This window comes from Meleagris gallopavo, chromosome Z (assembly GCF_905368555.1).
Source record: "Meleagris gallopavo chromosome Z, MGAL_WU_HG_1.1, whole genome shotgun sequence".
NCBI lineage: Eukaryota > Metazoa > Chordata > Aves > Galliformes > Phasianidae > Meleagris > Meleagris gallopavo.
This window is the reverse complement of record NC_139435.1, coordinates 63,044,009-63,067,301: the sequence shown is the minus strand read 5'-3', so window position 1 is coordinate 63,067,301 and position 23,293 is coordinate 63,044,009. Positions and strand designations below refer to the sequence as shown.

At 39.5% G+C, this 23,293-nt stretch overlaps 1 protein-coding gene across 1 annotated transcript in view; it reads right to left on the bottom strand.

Annotated features, from left to right (window-relative positions):
• ADAMTS19 (ADAM metallopeptidase with thrombospondin type 1 motif 19) overlaps window positions 1-22,396 on the bottom strand; it is a 155,991-nt gene extending 133,595 nt beyond the window's left edge. The window contains exons 1-2 of the mRNA XM_085213147.1: window positions 21,996-22,396; window positions 20,578-21,188 (exon numbers count right to left, since the gene is read on the bottom strand). Coding sequence (XP_085069273.1) covers window positions 20,578-21,188; window positions 21,996-22,080 — 696 coding nt within the window. The 5' untranslated portion in view covers window positions 22,081-22,396. The remainder of the gene's footprint in view (window positions 1-20,577; window positions 21,189-21,995) is intronic.
• Window positions 22,397-23,293: the final 897 nt, after the last annotated feature.

The following is a 23,293-nucleotide window of genomic DNA, read 5'->3' as shown; positions in this document are numbered from 1 at the left end:
AAATTAGAGATCTTCTGTTACCATCAAGAAGTTATAAAAAGCCACTTCATATTTTCATTCTAGACACGGAAGCAAAGAGAATGATCTATCATTCATGAAGTTACAGATTTTCTTACAAATTTATCTTCAGTATTAAAGTTGGAATTCAACATTAAACTCAACCTGATAAATAAAATCTGATTTTCTACGTTCTCATTATACCACCTCAATTATCACTGCCTAAGTTCTCTATTATTGAAAAAAATTAATGAAATATGAGAAAGTCTAGTAGAACTAATGTAATTTCCTTTTGTATTATAGATTATAGTTCTACAGTTGGAAGGGACCTCTGAGGGCCATCTAGTCCAACTCTCCTGCAGTGAATAGGGACACCCCAGCTAGATCAGGTAGCCCCAGGGCCTTATCCAGCCTCGTCTTGAAAGTATCCAGGGACTGGGTATCAACCCCCAGCACTACGTAACCTGTTCCACTGCCTCAGCACCTTCATTTTAAAAGATTTTTTCCTTATCTGTAACCCAAATCTACCCTTCCTGGGCTTGAAGCCATTTCCCCTTGTTCTGTCACCACAGACTCTGCTAAAGAGTCTGTCCTTTCTTACAGTTACTTTGGTAATACAAATTCACCATTATCTTAAACTTCTTTGTAATATATTTATCTGTTCTTCTCATTAATTAATGTAGTTTCAATGTAACTGTTGATTGGCTTACATGGTTACCATTTAAAAATTGTTTCAGATTCTCTTTTCAGAGTTGGAAATCTTTTCTGAATTTATTTATTCATGGTCATTACTTTAGACACATCTGATTCTGGCATTTTTTTACATCTTGGCCAACTTTCCAAGCTCCTTGATACTCAGTCTTTTGTTTTTATAAAAGGCAATCATACCATACCACAGTTTCTGCTGTATGAAGATAAACACACTTGCCTTTAATTATTGCTTGATTAAACAGGTTTACTGCTATAATTATCCTTGTAGCCACCACTGAATTCTTTACTCTGAGCATCAGTAAACAGAACTGGAAGTCACTCTGCAGCTCTCATTTCAATATAGCTGTGTGAAAGGAGAATACATTTTCTCTGTCACCACTAAAAATAGATGATCAACTACAGGTTCCTTTCATACCCACATCATGCCTGATAGCTCATAATAGTTCTGTGATCAGCAAACATACACAATCATTTCCTTCTCCCATTCACTGCCAGCTAAGTCATCAGTCTTAAGATCTGCAAATGCAGTAAATCACACTTGAAGCTGTTTACACCAACCAGCTTTTGGTCTATGTAATTCTCCTGTGCCTCCCAGCTCTGAACTTACCACTAAGTCAGGTCCACACATGCTGCCTACAATCTTTTCTCCTGTTCAAACCATGTTCCTCTTGACTAGGACTGGCCAAAAGGTTCCAGCATCTTTTTTTTTCCCCTTGGAAAATACTGCATCAAGGAAAAAAAAAGTTGTTTGTGATTAAATACTTTTTTTATGATCAAAGTGAAAAGCAGGCAAAATTTACTGGAATTCTCTCCCTCACACTGCTGGTTACGTTTGTGAGAGTGGGACTTCAGAACAGTCATACCATGAAAATGAAGTCTCCAATTAAAGTGGGAAAGCGCAGAACAGTGAGTAAACATGTAACAGGAATACTAGAAATAACATAATTCCTAATATTTGTTATTTTCAATTTGTTGCTTAAAAGTTACTGTTACATCTGACGTACTATTTTTTTTAAAAGTACTCTTTTTATACCCTCTCAGTTTCCTTGATCTTGTCAGGTAGTCTTTGACAGTACTTTCTTTTTCCGTGCTGTAAGGCATTCAACATGTTACTATCTAGATATGGTCGTGAAAATTAAGTCTGCCCTAGGTAATGTGCCAGCAGGTTCTATACAACATCATAAGCTTTCATAGATTCTTTGAAGAAAAAAAAAAAAGAAAAAAAAAAAGAGGAAAAAAAAACACACACAAACTTTATGAAGAGTTTTACTGAAATTAAACAGATGTTATTCTTTTCACAGATTTACTGCTTCAATAGCACATTGTAAATGGACTCCACTGTACATTCTATTTTGGCAGCAATTTCCAATAAGTCTAGTTGGACTGCAGTTTGCTTTAGTCAAATTAGTTGTGTCAAAACACTGGAATAGGCTCAGTGCTTTAAAACTCAGAATGCATCCCAAACTCTTTTAAGCCTTGCATTAAGGCATAGCATAGTTTCAACATAGAAAAAAAAATTGCAAAAGCACTACTGCACTTGAATTTCAAAATAATAAACGATAGAAGGTAAATAGGACTCTCTTGTTGAGTGAAACCTTATAGCTCTCAATATGACTTCTTCTGGAATAACTACAGAAACCTTTATAAACAATTGCTACCCTACACAGACAGTCCTTATACAAGTTGAATGTATACTGACTGTTCTTTCTCTCCATAAAGACAAGTCTAAATCTATTTCAGTTTGAGGTAACTGAAATATCTTTAATAACAACTCACTGAAAACTACTACCATGAGGCAATTCAAAGTGCAATTTTCAAATTTTTCAAATAACATTAAATGAGTAATAATAATATGGATTATAAGCTTCTAAGGCTAGATGTGCCACTCTTGCTACACAGTCTGTTTTTCTAAAAACTAGATAGCAACCAAAAAACCTGTGTCTAAATACAGGTAACACAATTCTGTTGTGCCCCATGATGATTTGTACTACAAAGGAAGAGGGTCTACAGGAGCCCAGGCAGCATCTTTACTGAAGCTGGAGGAGGATCTAACTCTTGGCTGGGACAGAGTTAGTTTTCTTCATAGCAGCTGGCATGGTGTTATGCTCTGGAATTTTTATGAAAATAATGGTGAAAGAACCCTGATATTTTAGTAGTAAAACAGCAGTATTTACACAGCGACAAGGATTTTTCTATTTCTCCAACTGCCCTTTCAGTGTGGAAGCTGCAGTTATACAAAAAGTTGGAATGGACACAGTTGGAACTGCTGACCCAAACCGATGAGAGGCATATCTATACAAACTCCTTCTCAGCAATAAAAGCTGACTGGAATGAGGGAGGGAAGAATATTATTCTGAGTTATCTCACTTGTCTTCCCAAGCAACTGTTAGGCATGATGGACTCTGATTTCATGGGCGTGGTTGAACATCCACATGCTGATGAGAAGGAGTGAATGAATTTCTCCTTTCACTTTGCTTGACAGCACTCATTTCACCTGGTAAACTGCCCTTAAAGGAAAAGTTGACAGGGATTCGCAATGGGAAATTACACTTGAACGATCTGGTAGCCTTCTAACATGTCATGACTGGCTGGGTAGATAAGGGGAGAGCAGTGAACTTTGTCTGCCTTTTAGCAAGGCTTTTGACACTGTCTCCCTTAACATAGTTGTAGCTAAGCTTAGACAATGCAGGATAGATTAATGGACAGAGAAGTGGACTGAAAACTGACTGGCGGAATTAAGAGGGTTATGATCTACAGTTCAGCTTAGTTGGAGACTGTAACTAGCAGTGTTCCCCAGAGATTGGTGCTGGATCTGACCTTGTTTAACATCTTCATCAGTGACTTGGATGAAAGGATAGAGTGCACCCTCAGCAAGTTTGCTGATGATACAAAGCTGTGAGGAGCTGGCCCTTGTTGAATGATGTGAGAATCCTCTCCACACAACTCTCCAGTCAATCTTACACCTGGGGAGGAATAACAGCTCACACTGCTGCAAGTTAGGGGCTGATCTGCTGGAAAGGAGTTCTTCAGAGAAGGATCTGAGTGTCCTAGTGGACAACAGGGTGGTGCTCTTGTTGCTTAGAAGGCCAATGATACTCTGGGGCGCATTAAAATGAGTATGGCCAACAGAGTGAGGGAAGTGATCCTCTCCCTCTACTCTGCCTTGAGAAGGCCACATAAGTACTGTTCTGGGCTCTGTGGTTCAAGAAAGACAGAGAACATCTAGAGAGAGTCCAGCAGAGCACTACAAAGATTATGCAGGGTCTACAGCATCTCTCTTCTGAGGAAAGGCTGATAGACCTGAGACCCGGAGAGGAGAAGAGTGAGGGGGAATCTTATAAACATTTATAAATATCTGAAGGGTGGATCTCAAGTGGATGGGGCCTGGCTCTTTTTGGTTGTTCCCAAAGGCAGGACAAGGGGCAATAGGCACAAAATGAAACATGAGAAGTTCCATCTTACCACGAGAAAGAACTTAAAAATTTGTGCGTGACAGAGAACTGGTAAAAACTTCCCAATGAGGTTGTGGAGCCTTCTTTGGAAATATTTAAAACCTACCTGGATACATTCCCCTGCAACCTACTCTACAGAACTTGATTTATCACGGCATTTGGACTAGATGTTCTCCAGAGGTCTCTTTCAAACCCTACAATTATCAGATTCTGTGATTCTGTAACTCTGCGTGATTCTGTAAGTTTTCTCACTTCTTCCTTTCCATTTCTCTGTCCATCTCACTGGAAGCAAGTGACTGTGGTGCTTAGCTGCCTGCTGGGGTTAAACTACAAGAAGGTATCATGGAGATCATTCACATCAACTCATTTTAGTGCTACCTAACATACACATATGAAATACATGTACAAATAATTATCAGCAGGAACTTCATGAAATCCAGCAAGAGGGCATGCCAATTTCAGCCTTTGGGATAGATTTGCCCTTGTTCTGGTAATAAGAGCTGATCTGCTCCTGCCTATTATCACTACCTCATCACTTGTCATGGAAGGAGCATGTAATTGGCTGTGGCGTCGTACTCAATTGATACTATCCTGATCTCTAAATTCTAGTCCAATTCTATTTATTTTGTCCTCTGCCTTTCTTTGAGGTTTTCAATTCTAATCTTGTTCTGTGACTGACTTGAAATAAATTTGGCCAAGAAATTTGTGCTTATGTATTCTTAATTCAGTTTACAGAGTGCATATGTACATGCTGAATAACAGTAACCACAAACTTTCAAAACTAGTGTGTATATTTTACAATTTTGACATAAGTCATATTTAAAATCTTGCTTTCCATTGGAACATCTACAAAACAACCAACTGTAGTTACATGTAGATGTACATATACAAAGAATGTTTGGCAGAAGCATAAATACTGTCTTTTCTTCCTGTTATCATGTTACACATTAGGTTGTAACACGTTTTACCTTTTAGGTTGGATATCAGGAAAGCTTTCTTTACAGGAAGAGTTATTAAGCACTGGAATAGGCTCCCCAAGGAGGTGGTTGAGTCACCATCCCTGGATGTGTTTAAAAACAGTTTGGATGTGGTGTTCAGGGACATGATTTAGCTGAGGGTTGTATGGTTAGGGTAGTATGGTTAAGTCATGGTTGGACTTGATGATCTTTAAGGTCTTTTTGAATCTGAGTGATCCTATGATTCTACGATTCTACAGTTCTGTGGCACAGCTAACTAATTATTGTTTGTTTTTTTTTTTCCTTTTTCTTTCTTTTTTACTAGACTGCAGCTACCCAGATTCAGGATACACCAGGCGTACTTCCCCACAGCTATGTATTTATTTGTCTGCCAAATGTTTACGTTCTATCTCCCTCATACAGAGGGAAAAGTGTGAAAATAAAAAAGAGGAAAGACAGTGAGGAACTATACAATATAAGGAGAACGTGCATTTTGAGTTCACAGTACATGAGACTCCATTTACTTTCAAATACACTGTTACATTTTCACTGATAAAAAGTATCCCATAGATACCATTAAAACTATAAATTTAAAATTATTAACATCTAAGGATTTATACGTAGAAATAAATAAAATAAAATAAACCCTAAGAAATGCAGACTTACCCTGGGCATATGCTCTTGTTTATTTTCCTTATCCACAACTCAAAGTTCATGAGGCATAGAAAGGCTACTGCATTTTTTAAGAGTGATTTAATTCTATAATCCAGCTAGCATTTCTAATCCATTTGCTACAAGCCATTGTTAAAACATGAAGTTTTTACATTGTATTTGTGATAAGATTATCATATTTAAAACCTGTTTTCAAAAGGGAATGGGTTAATAGAATCATAGAATGCTTTGGGTAGACCTGAAAGAGTACTTATTTTCAACCCCCTGGCATGGGCAGAGACACTTTCTGCTACAGCAGATTACTCAAAGCCCACCACACCTGCCTTAAGCATTTCCAAGGATGGGAAATCCACAGTTTCTCTTGGCAGCCCTTTCCAGTGCCTCACCATCTTCTCAGTAAAGGAATTCCTCCTAAAATGTAATGTATCTACTTATCCTAGAAGAGAATCTGTTCTCATCTTTCTTATAGGTCAATTTTAGGTACTGGAAGGCCACTATAAACTCTCCCTGGAGCCTCCTCCAAGCTGAACAAGCCCTGCTTCCTAGACCTGTCTTCATAGGAGAATTACTCCAGCCCTCTCATCACTTTTGTCATCTTTCTCTGGAACTGCTCTAACAGGTTCCTGTCTCTCTTATCATGTGGACCCCAGAACTGAATGCAGTGCTTCTGGGGCCTCGTGAAGATAGAACACAGGGAGACAATCTTCTTCCATACCCTTCTGGTCACTCCACTTTTGATGCAGACCAATTGGCCTTCTAGACTGCAAGTGCACACTGGTAGCTCATGGAGAGCTTGTCATCCACTGAAATCCACCAGAACCCCCAGGTCCTTCTGCAGATCTGTTTTCAATTCACTCTGTGGTCATGTCTGGGATTGATCCAATCCAGGTGCACTGGACCTTGCTGGACTTCACGATGTTTGCATTTCTGAAGTGTAGCTGCACCATTCAGCTTGGTGTTGGCTGTGAAATCACACTTGAGGGCACACTTGAGAACCCACTGTCATGTCATCAATTAAGACATCAAACAGAACTTGTTCCTGTAAGAACCCATGAAGAACATCACTTGTCACTGATCTCCACCTAGACATTGAGCCATTGATCACAACCATTCAGATATGGCCATCTAATCAATTCATTATCAACTGAGTCATCCACCCTTCAAATTCATATCTCCAGTTTAGAGACAAGGATGTTATATAGGACTATATCATAAGCTTTACGTAAGTCAAGGCAAATGACATCCTTGTCCATCAGTACTATCATTATGACATAGAAGAGACACTGTAAAAATTTACTTAAACTAGCTTAAATTCCAAAACTATTTTATTTCCTCAGGATAAGTATGTAAGTGTTGACTAATATAACCAAGAATAAATTAAGAGCCCTCTTGTCAAACCAGACTTCATCACTGGTGCAGCTATCAAAATATGCACAACATCCAGAATTGGATCCAGAACTTTAAATCACTTAATAATAATAATAGAATAAATTGAGCTGGAATTAGTAAAAAGAAGGCAACCTAGAAGGCAATGTCTGTGCAAAACTCATTAACTGGCACTTACTTTACCCCTTTATAAATAATAGTATATTATTATTATTATTAATAGTAATAGTATATATAAATACTTTGCTTCCATGAAAAACTTACTTTTAAGTAGAAATCCATTTATTTAAAGAGGAATTTGTAATTCTATTAAAAGAACATAAAAATTGTATATATTGGCAGCTCTAACCAAAAAAACTTCTGATTAAAACAAAAAAAAGTTTTTTCACAGTTCTTCTGAGTTTCAATTTTCAGGTTTCATATTTTTAAGTTTTTATCATCCTTTAAATGGGCTATCTTTTTATCATTTTTATCATTATCCCAATTCCATGTAATATTCAAGGTATGGTAATAATATGGCAACTCAAAGGGGACTTCAGTTTAACAGTAACACAACAATCAGATTTGATTGCGGTTCAAGAACAGTTTCCAAAATAACTAAAGGAAGCAGCTACCACTGCAGAAGGAAGCATTAGCCAGCTTTCAAGGAAGCTAACCCAAAGGAAAAATATGAAAGATATCAACACTGCTGACAAAGAGTCTCATTTTGTGTCCCAAATAATAATACATTAAACAGATGTTTTATCTGTTTGTGTGACTCTCAACTATATCCACGCAAATTGCAAATCACAAAGTCCCCTCACAGAAATCCTAAATAGATACAGTAAGTTGAGGGTTTAGTAAATAATTTCTTGTTTTCTTGCCTTTTCTATTTTTTCCACATACAGAAAACTCACACAATTTATACATCATAGCATGAAGTACAATACCACTAAACTGCAATATGCAGCGTTGAACTCCAACCAGCACATCAGGATACATTTCAAAAGTCTAATGGATTAATGAATGAGGTAGATGCCTTTTGACTACAGTCTGAAATGCTCTGAAAAACCTTATTTTATTTTTCTTTAAAAACTGTACTGGAACACATGCAACCAACCACATATGACTAATACAGGCCAATAAAATAAACTACAAGCAAACTGAAAACCAAAATATACCTCAACAAGCAGGATGCAGCCTTTATGTGTACAGTTCAAGGCAGGACTGAATAAATAAACAGCAAATTATGTCCACCATGTTATCATAAACAAATGATAAAAGATTTTAACAATTACTTCACCTTGTTCATTAAGTAAACACTATATTAAATAGAACATTGACACTGATTTGCTTTCTTGATTTTTGTTGTTTTTTTTTCACAATCCCAACTTCCTTTTCCAGAATAAATCCAAAAGGTTCACCAAAGTAAGCCAAGATGTTTAAAGCAGCATTGCATATGTGCTAACTTAAAAATTATTTACAGTGAAACGGCTTAGTCATACTCCAGAACATTTATCATCTAATGACTCTACTGTAAATATATTCCAGATCATATACTATATAACGACATTTTTGAAATAATTAATTTTGTGTGATAAGGACCCTTTGCAGAGTTAAATATGACTAGTGCTAGAGAAAAAAATAAAAATAAAAATAAACATGGAAAGCTATCGCATTTGGAAAAATCCTTGCAATTAAAGACTCAATACTGGTAAAGATATATTTCTTTGGATCACTTAGGTACAATGAGTTATTTTGGTAAGGCTAAAGATCACTCTTCTGGAGTATGAATCAAAATGTTTTATCTTTAGCTCATGAAACAGCATCAGCTCCAATTCCTCAGTGCAAGCCTGGATATAACTCCATCAGATACAGAAATGATATTTTAAGCAGATAAAAATATAATTGTGTACAAAAGATAAGCACAAAATTTTACGCACCTAGCACCACACAGGAGATGTAAATCCAAAATACCAGCAACTGAGCATCTAATCTATAGTAGATACAACACCTAGCCTAGTAGCAAAAAGACAACACGTGAGATCCGTATTTAAATTGGCTAATGGACATAAAACATATACATAACGGATATTGATGAGCAACCATTGCTCATGTGCTTTCACTGTAGCCACAGAGGGACATGACATATCATGTCAAAATCCACCATAGACCATAGACTGCCTATAGAAAAATTCAATTTCTCCTATTCCTTAACGAAATATCTATCTACCACTCTGTTATTTTGGTTTTCCCAAGGGAGTGAGACTGAAACGCATTCAAAGACTAATTAGTTTAAGGCAACACTTCACAAAATTTACTTTCATTTAAGTCAACAAGGAGTTTCAAGTCAAAATAAATTATGTTTATGAGTATAGAACTGCAATTCAACACATCAATTTATTCCACCTATAAATTTGTGCTTAGGCTTTTTATATATCTGTCTAGAATTACATGGATCCAGATCTGGTGGCTTTAAGAGAAATGCATAAGAATATCAGAATTTATTATCATTAATTAAAACTGTTTAACAAAGTTAAAAATATATGAAGTCATTTAACTCTATTATTTCAAATCTGTTATTTCTCTATTATAATCTCTATTATTTCAAAATCTGTTGCTAAACTTCTTTCTAACTTTGAGTAGTTTGTTGTTTCATACTTCTAAGCTTCAATTCTCCTTCTCCTTTGGGGTCAAAATAATAATAAAAATAATAATAATTTTTAAATCAATTATAAACTGAAGTTCCAGCACCCCCATGAAAGAAAGAACATTTTTCAATGATTCTGCAAGAATAATTAATCAAACGGAAAATGTGTTTTAGAAAAAGGCTTTTTTCTCTTTTATAAACCTAGAGAACTTGCGTAAGAATATGAACAGTTAGCAGAGTTTTGCACCCTCACTCCCCTCACAGATCACTTCACAAATATTTGAGGCAAGGTCCATCTGTCACAGAGGGACAAAAGAAATCCTCTACCAATTTCATTACGCCAAACTGACCACAAGCTTGGAAGATTTAAGAAACTTTTTCAGTAATGTTAGAAGAGTTTCTTGCAGATCTTACAACAGAAGTGTAAGATCCAGACAGATTTGTGCATTAAGAGTAAATTACAGAGTAAATTCAGCAAGACCACAATTAAACATTGACCTAACAGTATTTGCACAAACCTGGTTTTAAGTTCCCTGCAAACACTAAGAGCGAGAACTCACCCTTCATCCACTGCTGTATCTCCGAATAACAGACGTTCTGCTTTTTCTTTATCCCTTACACAGTCCCTTTTTTCCCATTCCAGTCTTCAGAAGAAAAGCAAAGCATTTCATATAAGAAGCAGAGCTACACCTGAGTTTCCAAGTTTATAACTTGGAAATCAGATTAACCCATGCTCACACTTGACAAAAAGAGCACCAAAGAGGTTAAACAGAGCTGAAGCACAGCTTAATATTTTATATAAAAGAGGGCACTTGCCATAGCCATTTACTTGGACACTGTTTCCAGCCAGCACCCCATACGCCCAGAGAACATTAGAGGATATTTACATGATACTGAATCATAGAAGACTGAATTCAGACCCAGCTGAATTAACAACATCAAATGCAAAAAACACTTTTATTTTCCTTAATGCACTATCTAAATAAGCTTGACCTGACTTGACGCAGTTAAACTTCTGACATCTAATGAGAATTTAAGGTAGCACAGCTGAGATCATAAAACAAGCGTATCCAGTTGTTGGAGAATAATCCGCAGAGACTAAATCACTTTACAAGCCAGTTTTAGGCACATTTCTATATTTTTGGATGCAAAACTTATTTGGAAAATAATTCTGACCAAAGTACTTGCAGACCGATGAAAACCATTCATATCATAGGCTTCCAACAAATTCTACTTCTTTGCAAACACACGTATTACTGGAAACTAATGTTACAATATTGATTTATCACAGTAAAAATAGTATTTCTTTGCTCTTTTATGCCATTACTAGAAGCGATAGAAATAATCAAGAAGATCAGACTGTCCAGTCCAGGAGAAGTTAATAGCAAAAGGGTAACTGAACTGCTAAAGCAGCACCTGATTTTCAATCTAATATATATATCATGTGCTATTAACTTACAAAAGTTTGACCAACTACACTCTGGATATGCAATATAACACACAAATGCATACTTCACACTGTTTCCACTACATTGCTGGTTCTGCTAAACAAGAAGCAATCGACCAATCCTCAAAACTATGTCACTGAAGTCATCGGTGAGATGGTGATGATCACATGAGTAATGTGTTATCCCACAACAAAGAGAAGTGTGCATCATTCCCTCACTGTTCCCTTCTCCTGTCTCTACATTTTTTACAGAATGGTACTCACATATCCTCAGATAACAGCAACCCCACAATGACTCTCTCACAGCAGATACCTTCTGTTGTAACTTCCTGTATTTTCCAACTCTCATACTTCTTATGGTGCTACACCTTGGAAATAGTGGATATTCCAGTTTTTTTCCATCACAATCTATCAGAAACTACAAAAGCAAATGTCTATTCTTGTAGGTTCAAGGATTTTTTTTTAAAAGAAAGAATACCACTTCAAAAACATAAAATCACAACTGTTGCAACATAGATAACATATGTTCACTTTAAAAATCCTATATATTTGCTACAGAATGTATAACTGGTACGGGTAATGAGATACAGATAAAAGATAATGAGAGACTAGGAGATAATGCCAATTTCTCTAACCTTAAAAGTTGAAGTTGAGAGAGGCTCAGTGCAGTGTCATTCTCCCTTTTCCCTTTAAAGCAATTATATCCAAAATATAGTGTCAAAACTTTACTCATTTCATTAATGGACCTATCAAGTTTTTCTGATGTAACATCTCACTATTATGCCTTGCCAAATCTCCTTGATAATTTTATATTTCTTAATTAAGAGTAGAGATCTCAGAAGACTCATAATTTTACATAATTTTAACATAAAGCTGCACTGGAGATAGCATGCTTTTCTTTTCTGTCTTGGAAATATACTACAAAGGATGTATTTAGTACTGAAACTAAGAACCTATAGAGAAAAACTGGCTATTATAAGCAGGATTGAAATCACAAATCCAATATGCCTCAGAATTGAATGATTACACGACTATAGAAGAGCTTTTAGAAGGATAAAGAAATCACTATCACATGGTACCTTGGTCCAACATCTCATATACCATACTTAATATTAAAGAAAACAGAGATTATTATAACTCAAATGCAGTCATGGCCTAAATCAAAACTGATTTGCTAAACCTTGTTGCTGTATACTAACACTGGTCTTCCCATGTTTAAAAGATTTATCCTTATTATCAGTTAAGAAGAGTCTCAGATATAGGAAAAAAAAAAAAAAAAAACAACAGCAAAATGCTATTTCATCCAAAAGGTAAACATGAGGAGCAGCAGGCTGCAATATCAGAGCACAAGAATGAAAATAAAAAGGTTTTAGTCCTTTCTCTGTACACAGATCTCTGTTGTTTTGTATTTCTTCACGACAGTAAGTAAACATTTTCTTCATGAAAAAAATAAAATTGAACTTTTGTTTTCAATTAACTTGCCTCTCAGATAAGATAAAGCAACGTTTATAAATAGTGCTTTGATTGAACTTATATTCCAGTTGCTCCAGATGACTGCAGTCATAGCCTTGATTTTAATTATTTATGGCTTCTCTACTCTGTTTTCAGTTAGGTTTTATTAGGCATTCAAGGTGAAATTAGAACAAAGAGATTTTATTTTAACAGAGAGGGGAACAAACACAAACAGATAAAGCTGTTCTGTAGGAATATGGACGTGTGTCTAACTATTCCAAAATGGCCTCACATAAAGAACCTGTTCGCACTGCCATGTTGAAGACCAGAATTTCAAGTCCGGCTGCTCTTCTCTTCCTTTTCTAATAGTCAAACTCCTACTTACCTCCAGGAGGAGCAAACCTGACTTAGATTCAACCTCTACATTGAAAGTAAGGGCATTCTTCTAGGAGCATCATCACACTTCATCAGTTCTTCTATCAAATGCAAAAATTGCAAAGCCCAAATTTTGATTTTCCCATAGTTTCTTCTTTTTTTTGGTCAAGAAAGCTACTCATGTCCTACTTAGTCCATCTATTAATATTAATGATAAACTTCATATTGCCTGTTTAAAAGCATTTAAAATACAGTAAGACATCAGTGAAAGTCAACCAAGCAAAGCTCTAGGAACCTTCTCCATTAAGGATAATTACTGAGTACCCTCACTCATAAATTTATTTCTGACCTCTCAGTAAAGTTTATTTTCCTTAACAAACTCACAATGCAACACCAGACAGACAGTAACCTAAGTAATACTACCTAAGTAGGTATCTGAAAAAAAAAAAAAAAAAATCAGAAAAAAAAATCAGTAATTTCTCACATTCTTTTATCTTGAGCTAGTTCTGCTTTTGTTTTTTTGTTTTTTTTTAAAGAGGGGCTCTAAACACATAATTTATTGCATGAATGTCTTTCTTTCAGTAAGGATCCCAAAACTCTGGTTGTCTACGAGCCAGAATGGACTTTATTTTACCCTGGAAGACTCTAGGATAATTTCATTTAATATATAATCCTTATTTTGCAATGTTTAAATATAGCTCTTGTATATCAAATGGACTGTGAATATTGCTAATATTTTCCCTTTTCTAAAAAACTGTTGGGAATACCTGTAGTTAAAGATATGTGCAGAATTTTAGGACAACAAACTTTATTTCATTTCTGTTGTTCTAGTACAATTTCATTCTGCTTGTACTGAGACAATCTCCAAAGTCAGACTATTCTCAGTGGATCAGTATAAAAAAATAAAATCTCCAGCTTTGTAGAAACTCAATTAAGTGCCTTGAATTTAAAGGTCTTGTCAGAGTATCTTGAATATCTACAGTGTTTCACACCCATCATGTGTCACTCCACTAGCATAAATTAATACCACAAATTTTGAATCATAGAATCATAGAATCAGTGAGTTGGAAGGGCCAAAGGCCATCTACTCCAACTCCCCTGTAATGAACAGGGCCACTCAAAGCTAGATCAGGTTGCTAAGAGACCCGTTCAGAATAACCTCGAATGCCTCGATGGGCCATTCAACACCTCTCTGGGCAACCCATTTCAATGTTTCACTACTTTTATCATAAAAAAATTTCAAAATCTCTTCTCTTTAGAAATCATTTCCCTGCTAAAGAGTCTGTCCTCTTCTTTCTTATAGGCCCTCTTTAAATACTGAAGGGCTGCTATAAGATCTCCCTGGAGCCTTCTTTCCAGTAGACTGAACAGCCCCAGCTCTCAGCCTGTCCTCATACAGGAGGTTTTCCATCCCTCGGATCATTTTTGTGGCTCCTTCCTACAGGTCCATGCCTCTCCTGTACTGAGAATTCCACATCTGGATGCAGCATTCCAGGCAAGGTCTCACCAACAAAGAGCAGAGGGGCAGGATTACCTCCACTTACCTCCAACCAGACATTGAGCCATTTATCACCACCCTATGGGTGAAATCTTGCAATCCCTTCCTCATACATCAACTGATCCACCCATGAAATCTGTATCGTTCCAATTTACAGAGAAGGATGTTTTATGGGATCATTTCAAAGGCCTTACTAAAGTCCAGACAGATGACATCAATGGCTCTTCTTTTGTCCGCTGATGAACTCATGACACCACTGAGATTTGCTTGGCTACTACATCAACCAATATCCCCAGCACTCTTGGACACTAAATTTTAGGAAATTTTCAACTTTCAGCTCTTCATGGAGCTAGTCAGCAAACCCCTTGGGCAAATGCCCTCAAGGACAAAGAAGTAGAACGGAGCTGGCAGATCTTTAAAGAAACTTTCCTTAGGGTACATGAGCTCTTCATCCCCAGGTGGAGGAAGACAGAAAAGGAAGGCAAGAGAACAGCATGTCTGACCAGGCCTGCTGTTCAAACTTGAGAGGAAAATGAACAGACTTTGGAAGCAGGGACAGGTACCCTGGGAGGAGTACATAGGTGCTGCTAGGCAGGGTAGGGATGGGGTCAGGAAGTCAAATGCCTAACTGGAACTGGTCTTGGAAAGGGGTGCAAAGAACATGAAAGGCTTCTACAGGTACATAAATCAGAAAAGGAAAGTACAAGAAGGCATACCCTACTGCCACCCCCCCCACACCTCAACTCGCCACTCCATGAGCAATACACGCAATTAACAGTGGACAAGGACAAGGCTGAGATACTCAACAAATTTCTTGCCTCAGTCTTTATTGACAACTGCTATGCATACAGTCCTCTAGAGGATGGTTCAGAGGTGGAGCTGGGGAAACAATGTCCTTCCCACTGTAAGTGAAGATTAGTTTCACAACCACCCGAGGAACATGAACATCCATAAATCTATGGGTCCCATTGAAGATGCAGTGAATGCACCTTCAAAACACAATGTTTGCCAGAAGTGAGAATTTATTTCCTGTAATGGTGCTTAAGCATTTTTTCTGAACCTTAGTGAAGTAGTACATAAGCATTTCATAAGTAAAAGAAGGAACATAGGTTTGTTTTTTACACATCCTAATTTATTTCAATTTTATTGTAAAGTAAGGCATTACTGATCAAACTACTTGTTAAAATGTGATTATCCAATGATACTTGGCACATCCCATCACGATAAATAACTACAGGTAACCATTCTTTTCAGATAGGCAGAATTGATACTGACAGTGTATCTACAGTAAATCAGCAATTATTTGTCTATAATCAGCTGACCAGACTTTGAAATACCTGCTTTTGAGAGGCAATGAGGACTAAAAAACTTGAAAAGAATCATATACTTTCCTAAACAAGGCCCTTCATTGAACTGGATTGGAGATGCAGTATGACTTAATCCCACTCAAGTCTCTGGGCAAACGCACACTGAATTCCACTGTAAGTACCATCTGATACTAACTCTTCAAAAGACTTTTACAGAACCAGTAGATATACTATAATCCACTTTGCATTCTTATCATCTAGTGAAATTATTGAAACACACAGACTATTTTCAAAGCTTCTGCCCTGCAAATTAACCCTGTCAGCAATGCTGTCTGTTTAGACAGATCTCCATACAAGTTTTATAACCAGTAAAGCATAGCAGTGAATAGCATATTTGCAGAGCTGCATTCTCTTGTCCCTCCTCTGTGTAACGTTTTCTGCTGTTTGCATTTCCACATATATCTCACTGATTCAGGAATGAAAAAAACATTTTTAAATCCTTGCTCTTAGCTTTTGTCTATTTATTACAGACTGCTTCAGTTAAAGGAACAGGAAAAAGGGAGAAGAATCGAAAGGAAGAAGAAGGGGTAAGGGAAAAATGATATCTTGGGGAAATCCCTACTCATCCCTGAGTACTAATGTAAGCACTTCATTGCTAGGAAAAGAGAAAAACTGACATTGAATATCTCTCTGAAATGAAATAGGGGATAAAGAACTCATCTGCAGTGTTAACTGCTTTCTTCTGGGAAATGTAGTGAGACTACTTCAACTTCCATGCTAGCAGCAGAGTAGAACCAGTAGCCAAATTTCTTAATTTTAAGTTTAGAGTAAGTTTTCCGCTATGATATGCTCTGAAAGAATCACCAGTTTCAATTCGATTTATATTACTAGTTACAACTGTTCAGAAGCACTTTTTTCTTATTTCAGATATTATAGCAAAACACAAACACACCATAGAACCAACTCTTTAAATAATTAATGGTCTGGCTCTGCAGTTCATCACTTCCAAAACAGCAGTCTTACTGGCATCAGCAGAACTGCTCGCATCCTAATATTTGGCTGATGACGAACAACAACCAGGCTGTTGGCATACAGATGGAGAATTTTTGGAAACCTCTCTATATTAATCTTCACACAGTACCAGGAGAATCCCCAAATGAACTCAGCAAATCTCATTCAGCTACAAAGGGATGCAAGAAGCTCTGAGTGTTTTACCAAGGATTTGTAAAAGGCTGCACTATGGATCATGTGATCTCTGAGAGTACAGTGAGGTCACAGGGATAGAGTTTATATACAGTCCATACATATCTCCAGTCTCTAATTTGATCAGAAAATATCAGTGGAGTTATGTTTCCTTTATTCCTCAAGACAGGTTGCCAAATGAAGCCACTGCTGACAGTGAATCTTTTTAGCAATTACCTGAAAAATACCTCTCATTTTTCTCTTGTATACTCACATTATTAATATAACATGTTATCATCCCTATTATTATCACTGGCTTTTGACGAACAGTGCAAGAAAAAAGAATGCCACTGAAGCTCCCAAGAACAGTGAAGCAGGAAATAAGGGGAGCTTCAGCACTATGCAGACCTTCATCCAACTGCAGTGAACTACTCAGAATGCATCCACATTCAATTTCAAGGGAGAAGTTGCCTAAAATATCCATAAGAACATTCCTCTATCTTTCTGCCAGTTTGATGTCTACACAGACTTTTTTTTAAATGTCCTGCATGTCTCTGGCATGCCAGGTCTCTCCATGTGAAGTCTCTCCAATCTGTGAAGTTGGAACCCTCACCAGCATCCTGATTTGGATGGTGTGAAATTTTACGCAAGGACTTACATTAATTTTAGTGAAGATCCTGTACACTCTTTCAAAACCAGCCCTACAGCCAAATTTCCCAGTGACAGATCCACACAGAATCATAGAATAGTTTGAGTTGGCAAGGAACTTCAAGATCGTCTAGTTCCAGCCCCCCGCTACAGGCAGGGACACCTCCCTCTAGACCAGGTTGCTCGAAGCCCCATCCAGGCTGGCCTTGAATACTTCCAGGGATGTGACATATCCCAGTAGTCCCACGGTGCCAAACCTCTTTTACTGGCTTCTACTGTTCTTCAGCCATCCTCCTGTGCGACAAAATTACTTCTGTCTATCAGCCGAATAAATACATTAACTAAAACGCTAACTAAAAAGCACAAAAAGTAAGGTGGAAGTTTTGTTTATCTACAGAGACACTGTATTTTACACTGAAAAGAAAAACCAAAGAGTGGAAGCTAAGAGACATACTAAGTGGCTCACTGTTTTAATTTTGCAAGGTGCATGCCATCTGGCAAACTCAAAGTTCATGAGGCTCTGAAATAAGAGTGTATCTAGGACATCCATGCTATATTTTCTCTGAAACTTCATTATATATAAAATGGAAATTAAACTGTAATGGAAGTAACCACAATAAAATTTCGTAGGGTTAAGTTTCAATGGATCATTACATCTTAAAACAGAAAACATAATCTGAAATACTGCCTGGCTCTTCTTTCAGGGAACGGCCTAAAGGAAGCAGGATGTACTTACGATGGTTTTTTTAGACTTTTGGAAACAGAGAAATTTATGGAGTCCAAGCAGTGGCCAAATAAAGAATGACAAATAACTGAAGATTTGTTATGACAACTTTAACGTAGCATCACTATGTACCTGACGCAATAACACTCTCAGGAACAAGAGCTGCTCACTCATTTCACTGCAAACAAGACTGCATGGGTGAGGATGATGACAAGGCCATCAATATCAACAACACCTTCTAATCTTGTTGAGATGCATAGAACATTATCGGTATTACAATTGCAGCCTTCTGAAAGGGACACATGATCTCAGCACATGCATGTTGAGACTGTCAATAAGCGGAAAGCAAAACTGTACTCCCAGGAAAAGTCTGCCTTATTCAGTAATTAGTAAGAGGGCTCCTAAGGCATTGGAGCCTATTTAAAGAATAAATGTCAGTTTTTAAACTAGAAAGATTTAGAGATACACAATGACATAAATAACTTCTGAGCAGATACTCGCAATAATTATCTCTAATTACCAATTTCTTTGCAAATATTTTCTCCAACATAGTCCTACCCACATGCAATGTAGAAAAAAAAAATTATAACAAGAGCAAGGAGCATAAAAGTAAAATGTTTATGCAGAACACAAAAAAAACCTTTATGTGATTGTTTTCAAACAACTGACTTTCAATATTTATCTCCACAAATAATTTTGCTACCTTGCTTTGGAAAATCTGACAAAATGTCAACAATTAGTCAATCACTTAAGAGTTGTGTGAATCTTAGCAGTTTCACCTTGCAGAAATGCAGGCAATACTTTATTTGGTGTCAATCTACATATGTTCCCTCTCCACTACGTTCAGTTTGGGGCTTGAGTTTCAGATAAAGCCAAGCAGTCAAATGAATACGCAGTAACAGTTTCCATATTTTACTCTGTCTCATTCCAGGACTATGCAAATAAAGCATAGAGAGGCATATCTTCATGAATTAATAATGGAATAAGTTAGATGTTCAAGTTCAGAAAGAAATACCAGAAAGCATCTACCATGTGACTGTAAAGATCTACATTCAGCCACCATAAAAACAAACAAGCAAACAAACCAGGGTCACCATGATGTTAACTCCCTAGCACTATTTCTGTTTGTATTCTACATTCTGTGAAATGCTTCAGGCATATGTATTCATGATCCTATATAACATCCCACAATGAGAAAAATAATAATAATTAGTTTTGTTCAAAATCTTGCCATCATTTTACATCATCCCATCTGCTTCCTAATCTTTTCATCTACCTCAAAGCATCTTGGGATTGAAGCTGCCTGGATCACCACTGCTGTTGTCAGTGTGTCCAGTTCTGGTCTTTAGATGGTAAAAATCAGGATTGATCTAACAGAAATTATAACAGGTGAAATTTTTTATGAAATAGGTGACGTAAAGTCAAATGGCCCTGAAGAAAAAACTATTCAAGAAAAGATCTGACTCTTAATATTTCTGTTGAGAACTTACCCATGGTGTACTTCTATGAAGGAAATGAAAGTAAAGAAAGATACGGAGTAACAAATCAAGTGACTACAGGTATCATGCTTAGGGAAAAGCTGTGGATTAGACCAAAAAGGACTACGGAATGAGAGGAATGAAAGAAAAAAGGAAGAATGAAGGTAAGAAGGGAGACATAATATACTGGTAGATGTACAAAAGATAAAAAAGCCTGAAATCTGAGATAAGCAAAAGATAAGTAGTAGGCCAAAAATTAGAATATGAAAATGACGAACAAAAGGTTTATATATGGTTTGGAGATGAGATGGGAATATTGAGAAAAAGGAATGTTACTAAGCATGGCAGGAAACTACAAGAACACACAAAGGAACAACATAAGATTAAGGATAAATGAGAAAAGATGAAGTAAGCATTGCACAGGAATGTATGAAAAGAGAGAAAAAAAAAGTAAGGAACTGAGAGAATAAGTGAATCTGGAGGTAAGATTTGATAAAAATGAGTGGGTCTAGAAATTGGTGATGAATAGCAAAGTGGTTGAAAACTGGGATAATAGGCAGGACCCAGAAGGACCTCAGGTAAGGAATGAAGTGAAAAGTGGCAGATGAAAATGGTCCTGCGATGGAGACGTTGGTGCTGCCCCTACATGCAAGATCATCTTACCAATCCACCACAGGTGCTGAAGGAGGCGAAGGAGCCTGGGTAGCGAAGCACAGCACCACTGTAGTAACAAGCTCTCTCAGGCTGCCCTTGCGCAGTACCCTGTGGGCTTTTGCTGTCGCCTCCGTGTCGTTCCTCCACAGCAAAGCCAGGAGCCAGGAAGCGGCTGTCCCTCTTGAGCAGCAGATAGAGCTCCCGAGCAAAAGCCGGGATCCTCAGCAACACTTCGTCACCATCCTCGGCCAAAGGCGGTGGGGGGGGGGACAGTGTTGCTGGCAGCTGCGGGGTGGCACCAGAGCCCTGAGGCAGGGGGGGCCAGTGGTAAAACTCCTGAGACTCGTACTCATCTTCGGCGTCCTCCTCCTCGGCCGCCTCTCCTGCGGCCTGCGCCGGACCCTCCACCGAGGAGGAGACGGAGCGCACTTCCCGAGAGCTGCCCGTCGCCGGGCCGGGTGCCGCGGGTGCGCTGGGCGCGCTGCTCCGGTTACCGCAGCCGGGCTCGGCGCTGCCACCGCCCCCGCCGCCGCTGCCGCCCGCCGGCTCCTGCTGGCCCCGGCTCCAGAGCGCGGGGAAGACGATCTCCCACTCCTCAGAGTCAACTGAAGCATGGAGACCTGCGGTAAGGAAGCAGAGGCTGTGCGTGAGCGAGCACCCCACGGTGCCGGACAGAAGCCCGCGGCGCACTCCCTAGGTTCCCCAGCCCCGGGACACGGCGGGCGCCACTGGGCCCCTCCGTCTGTCCTCAGGTGGGGCGGGCTGGCACCGCCAGAGGTCTCCGTGCCGCTCGGCTCTGGGTGGACTGCGCTCCCGGTCTGCCCGCAGCGCCGGGGGCGTTCCTTTTTCCGACCGTCGCCTCCATGTAGGGAGTTGTACAAAACTTTCATTTAGACAAAAAATTGGCAACTTTTTCATGCAGCTTAAGCGTATATGCATTTTAACAGAAAAACCTTGAATATATGAAAACAAAGCAAACAAAACAAAACGAAACAAACAAAAAGACCAACTTTGAAAATTTCAGCCCTGTCCTTAGCACATTTCACAAAACCCAGTGACTCGAAAAGTGCAGCCAAATGCACGCGCCCTCCCAGCGGCATTCTGCTAAGCGCACGCACCGCTGGCAGCCGCGCACACTGCATCCCCATCACTACCACCACCACATCGCGTTATCATCACTGGCGACTCCAACGCACTGCACGCACACCGTATCAGAATGTAATTAACGTAAGATTCACAGCACAACGCCACTCTGTGTTTATATATACGCGCATACACACAGCCTCCACAACCAGATACACGGGGTAGCTGTATGCGCGCACCCATCCCACATACACTCGGAAAACAGCACCGAGTTGGCAGCACTGCGCCTGAGCACCGCCGTCTCCCGCACGCAGCGGGCAGTAGCTACCGGGGATGGCACTTACCTGCTGCCAGTCCGCTGGACAGAACGCACAGCTGGTAGAAGACGCAGCACACGCGGCTCAGGCGCATCCTCCCACTATTCCCCATTGGCCCTGCGGGGGATCCGCGGGCAGCGCAGGGCAGAGCGTGGAACCCCGTGGAGCACAGCCACCCCCGGCGAGGCGGGCAGCTCGGCAGTGCGGGCCGTGTCCCCGCGTGTGCCTGCGTGTCCGTGCTCCCTGCGCCGGCGGCAGGAGGGCTGCAGGCAGCGCAGACTGTGTGCGCACACAGCGCCCGGCGGCGGGCGGGCAGCTGCGCCCCGGCGGCGGCGACCGCGCTGCCCCCGCCCGCCGCTCACCCCCACGGGGCGGGACGCGCCGGGCCCCGGCCCGGTCGGCCCTGGCCCGGCCCCGCCCCGCCCCGCCCGGGCGGGCACCCGGCACTACTCCCGCGCCGCGCCGCCGCGACGCCGGCCGGGCTGCCCCGGGTGCAGGCGAGCGTCCCTGGGCCCCGAGAGCACGGGCCCTTCCCCAGCCCACAGAGCGCAGCTCGCCCCGGCCATGTGTCTCGCGGAGGGAAGCCGCTGCTTGCTCCCGGCGCTCCTGACCTGGTACTTGGTTCGGAGTGCAGCGTGGTGGGCCCTTTGTGCGCGGTTTATTGCCGTAATCGGGTAGTGAGCTCCTTGTGACCCCGCTCTTCAGGGAAACCCAACGCTTGCCACTGCAACCGTTGTCAGCAGAACAAGGATTAGATTGGGAGGCGAGCAAAATCCTTAAATACACATTTAGCATCAGTATAAGTTGCGGAGCGATACATAAAGGCCTCCCTATGAGTCTGATTTCTTAACACAGCTTCTGCCTCTTTACATAATATCAGCAATATCAGAGGACCGATGTCCCTTATAGGAAAACAGAGTGCTGTGCAGTGTGAGAACAGCTCTGTGCTGGTCAGGGTGTCCTATGGGACTGCTGCAAGAATTCCTTCTAAATTCTAGATGCTTGAAATGAGAAGAAAAACACAAATCACATGCTAGAGCTGAAATAAAATAAAATGAAATAAAATAAAATAAAAACAAGAAACAAACAAAAAAAAAAGTTTTGACTCCACAGAAGCCAAAAGCATCTCCCATGTGAACTCTACTCTCTCCAGTAACAGCCTGAAAGATGTGTGTTTCCAGCCGTCTCCCAGCAGTGCCACTGATCCATTGCTGGATCTCTTGGGAAACAAGTTATTGCAGAATGGTCCTTTTTTGGCAACAGGGATAACTGACTCTGAGCAAAATCAGAGAGACTTTGTGAAAAGTTTCATTGTCTACAGATTT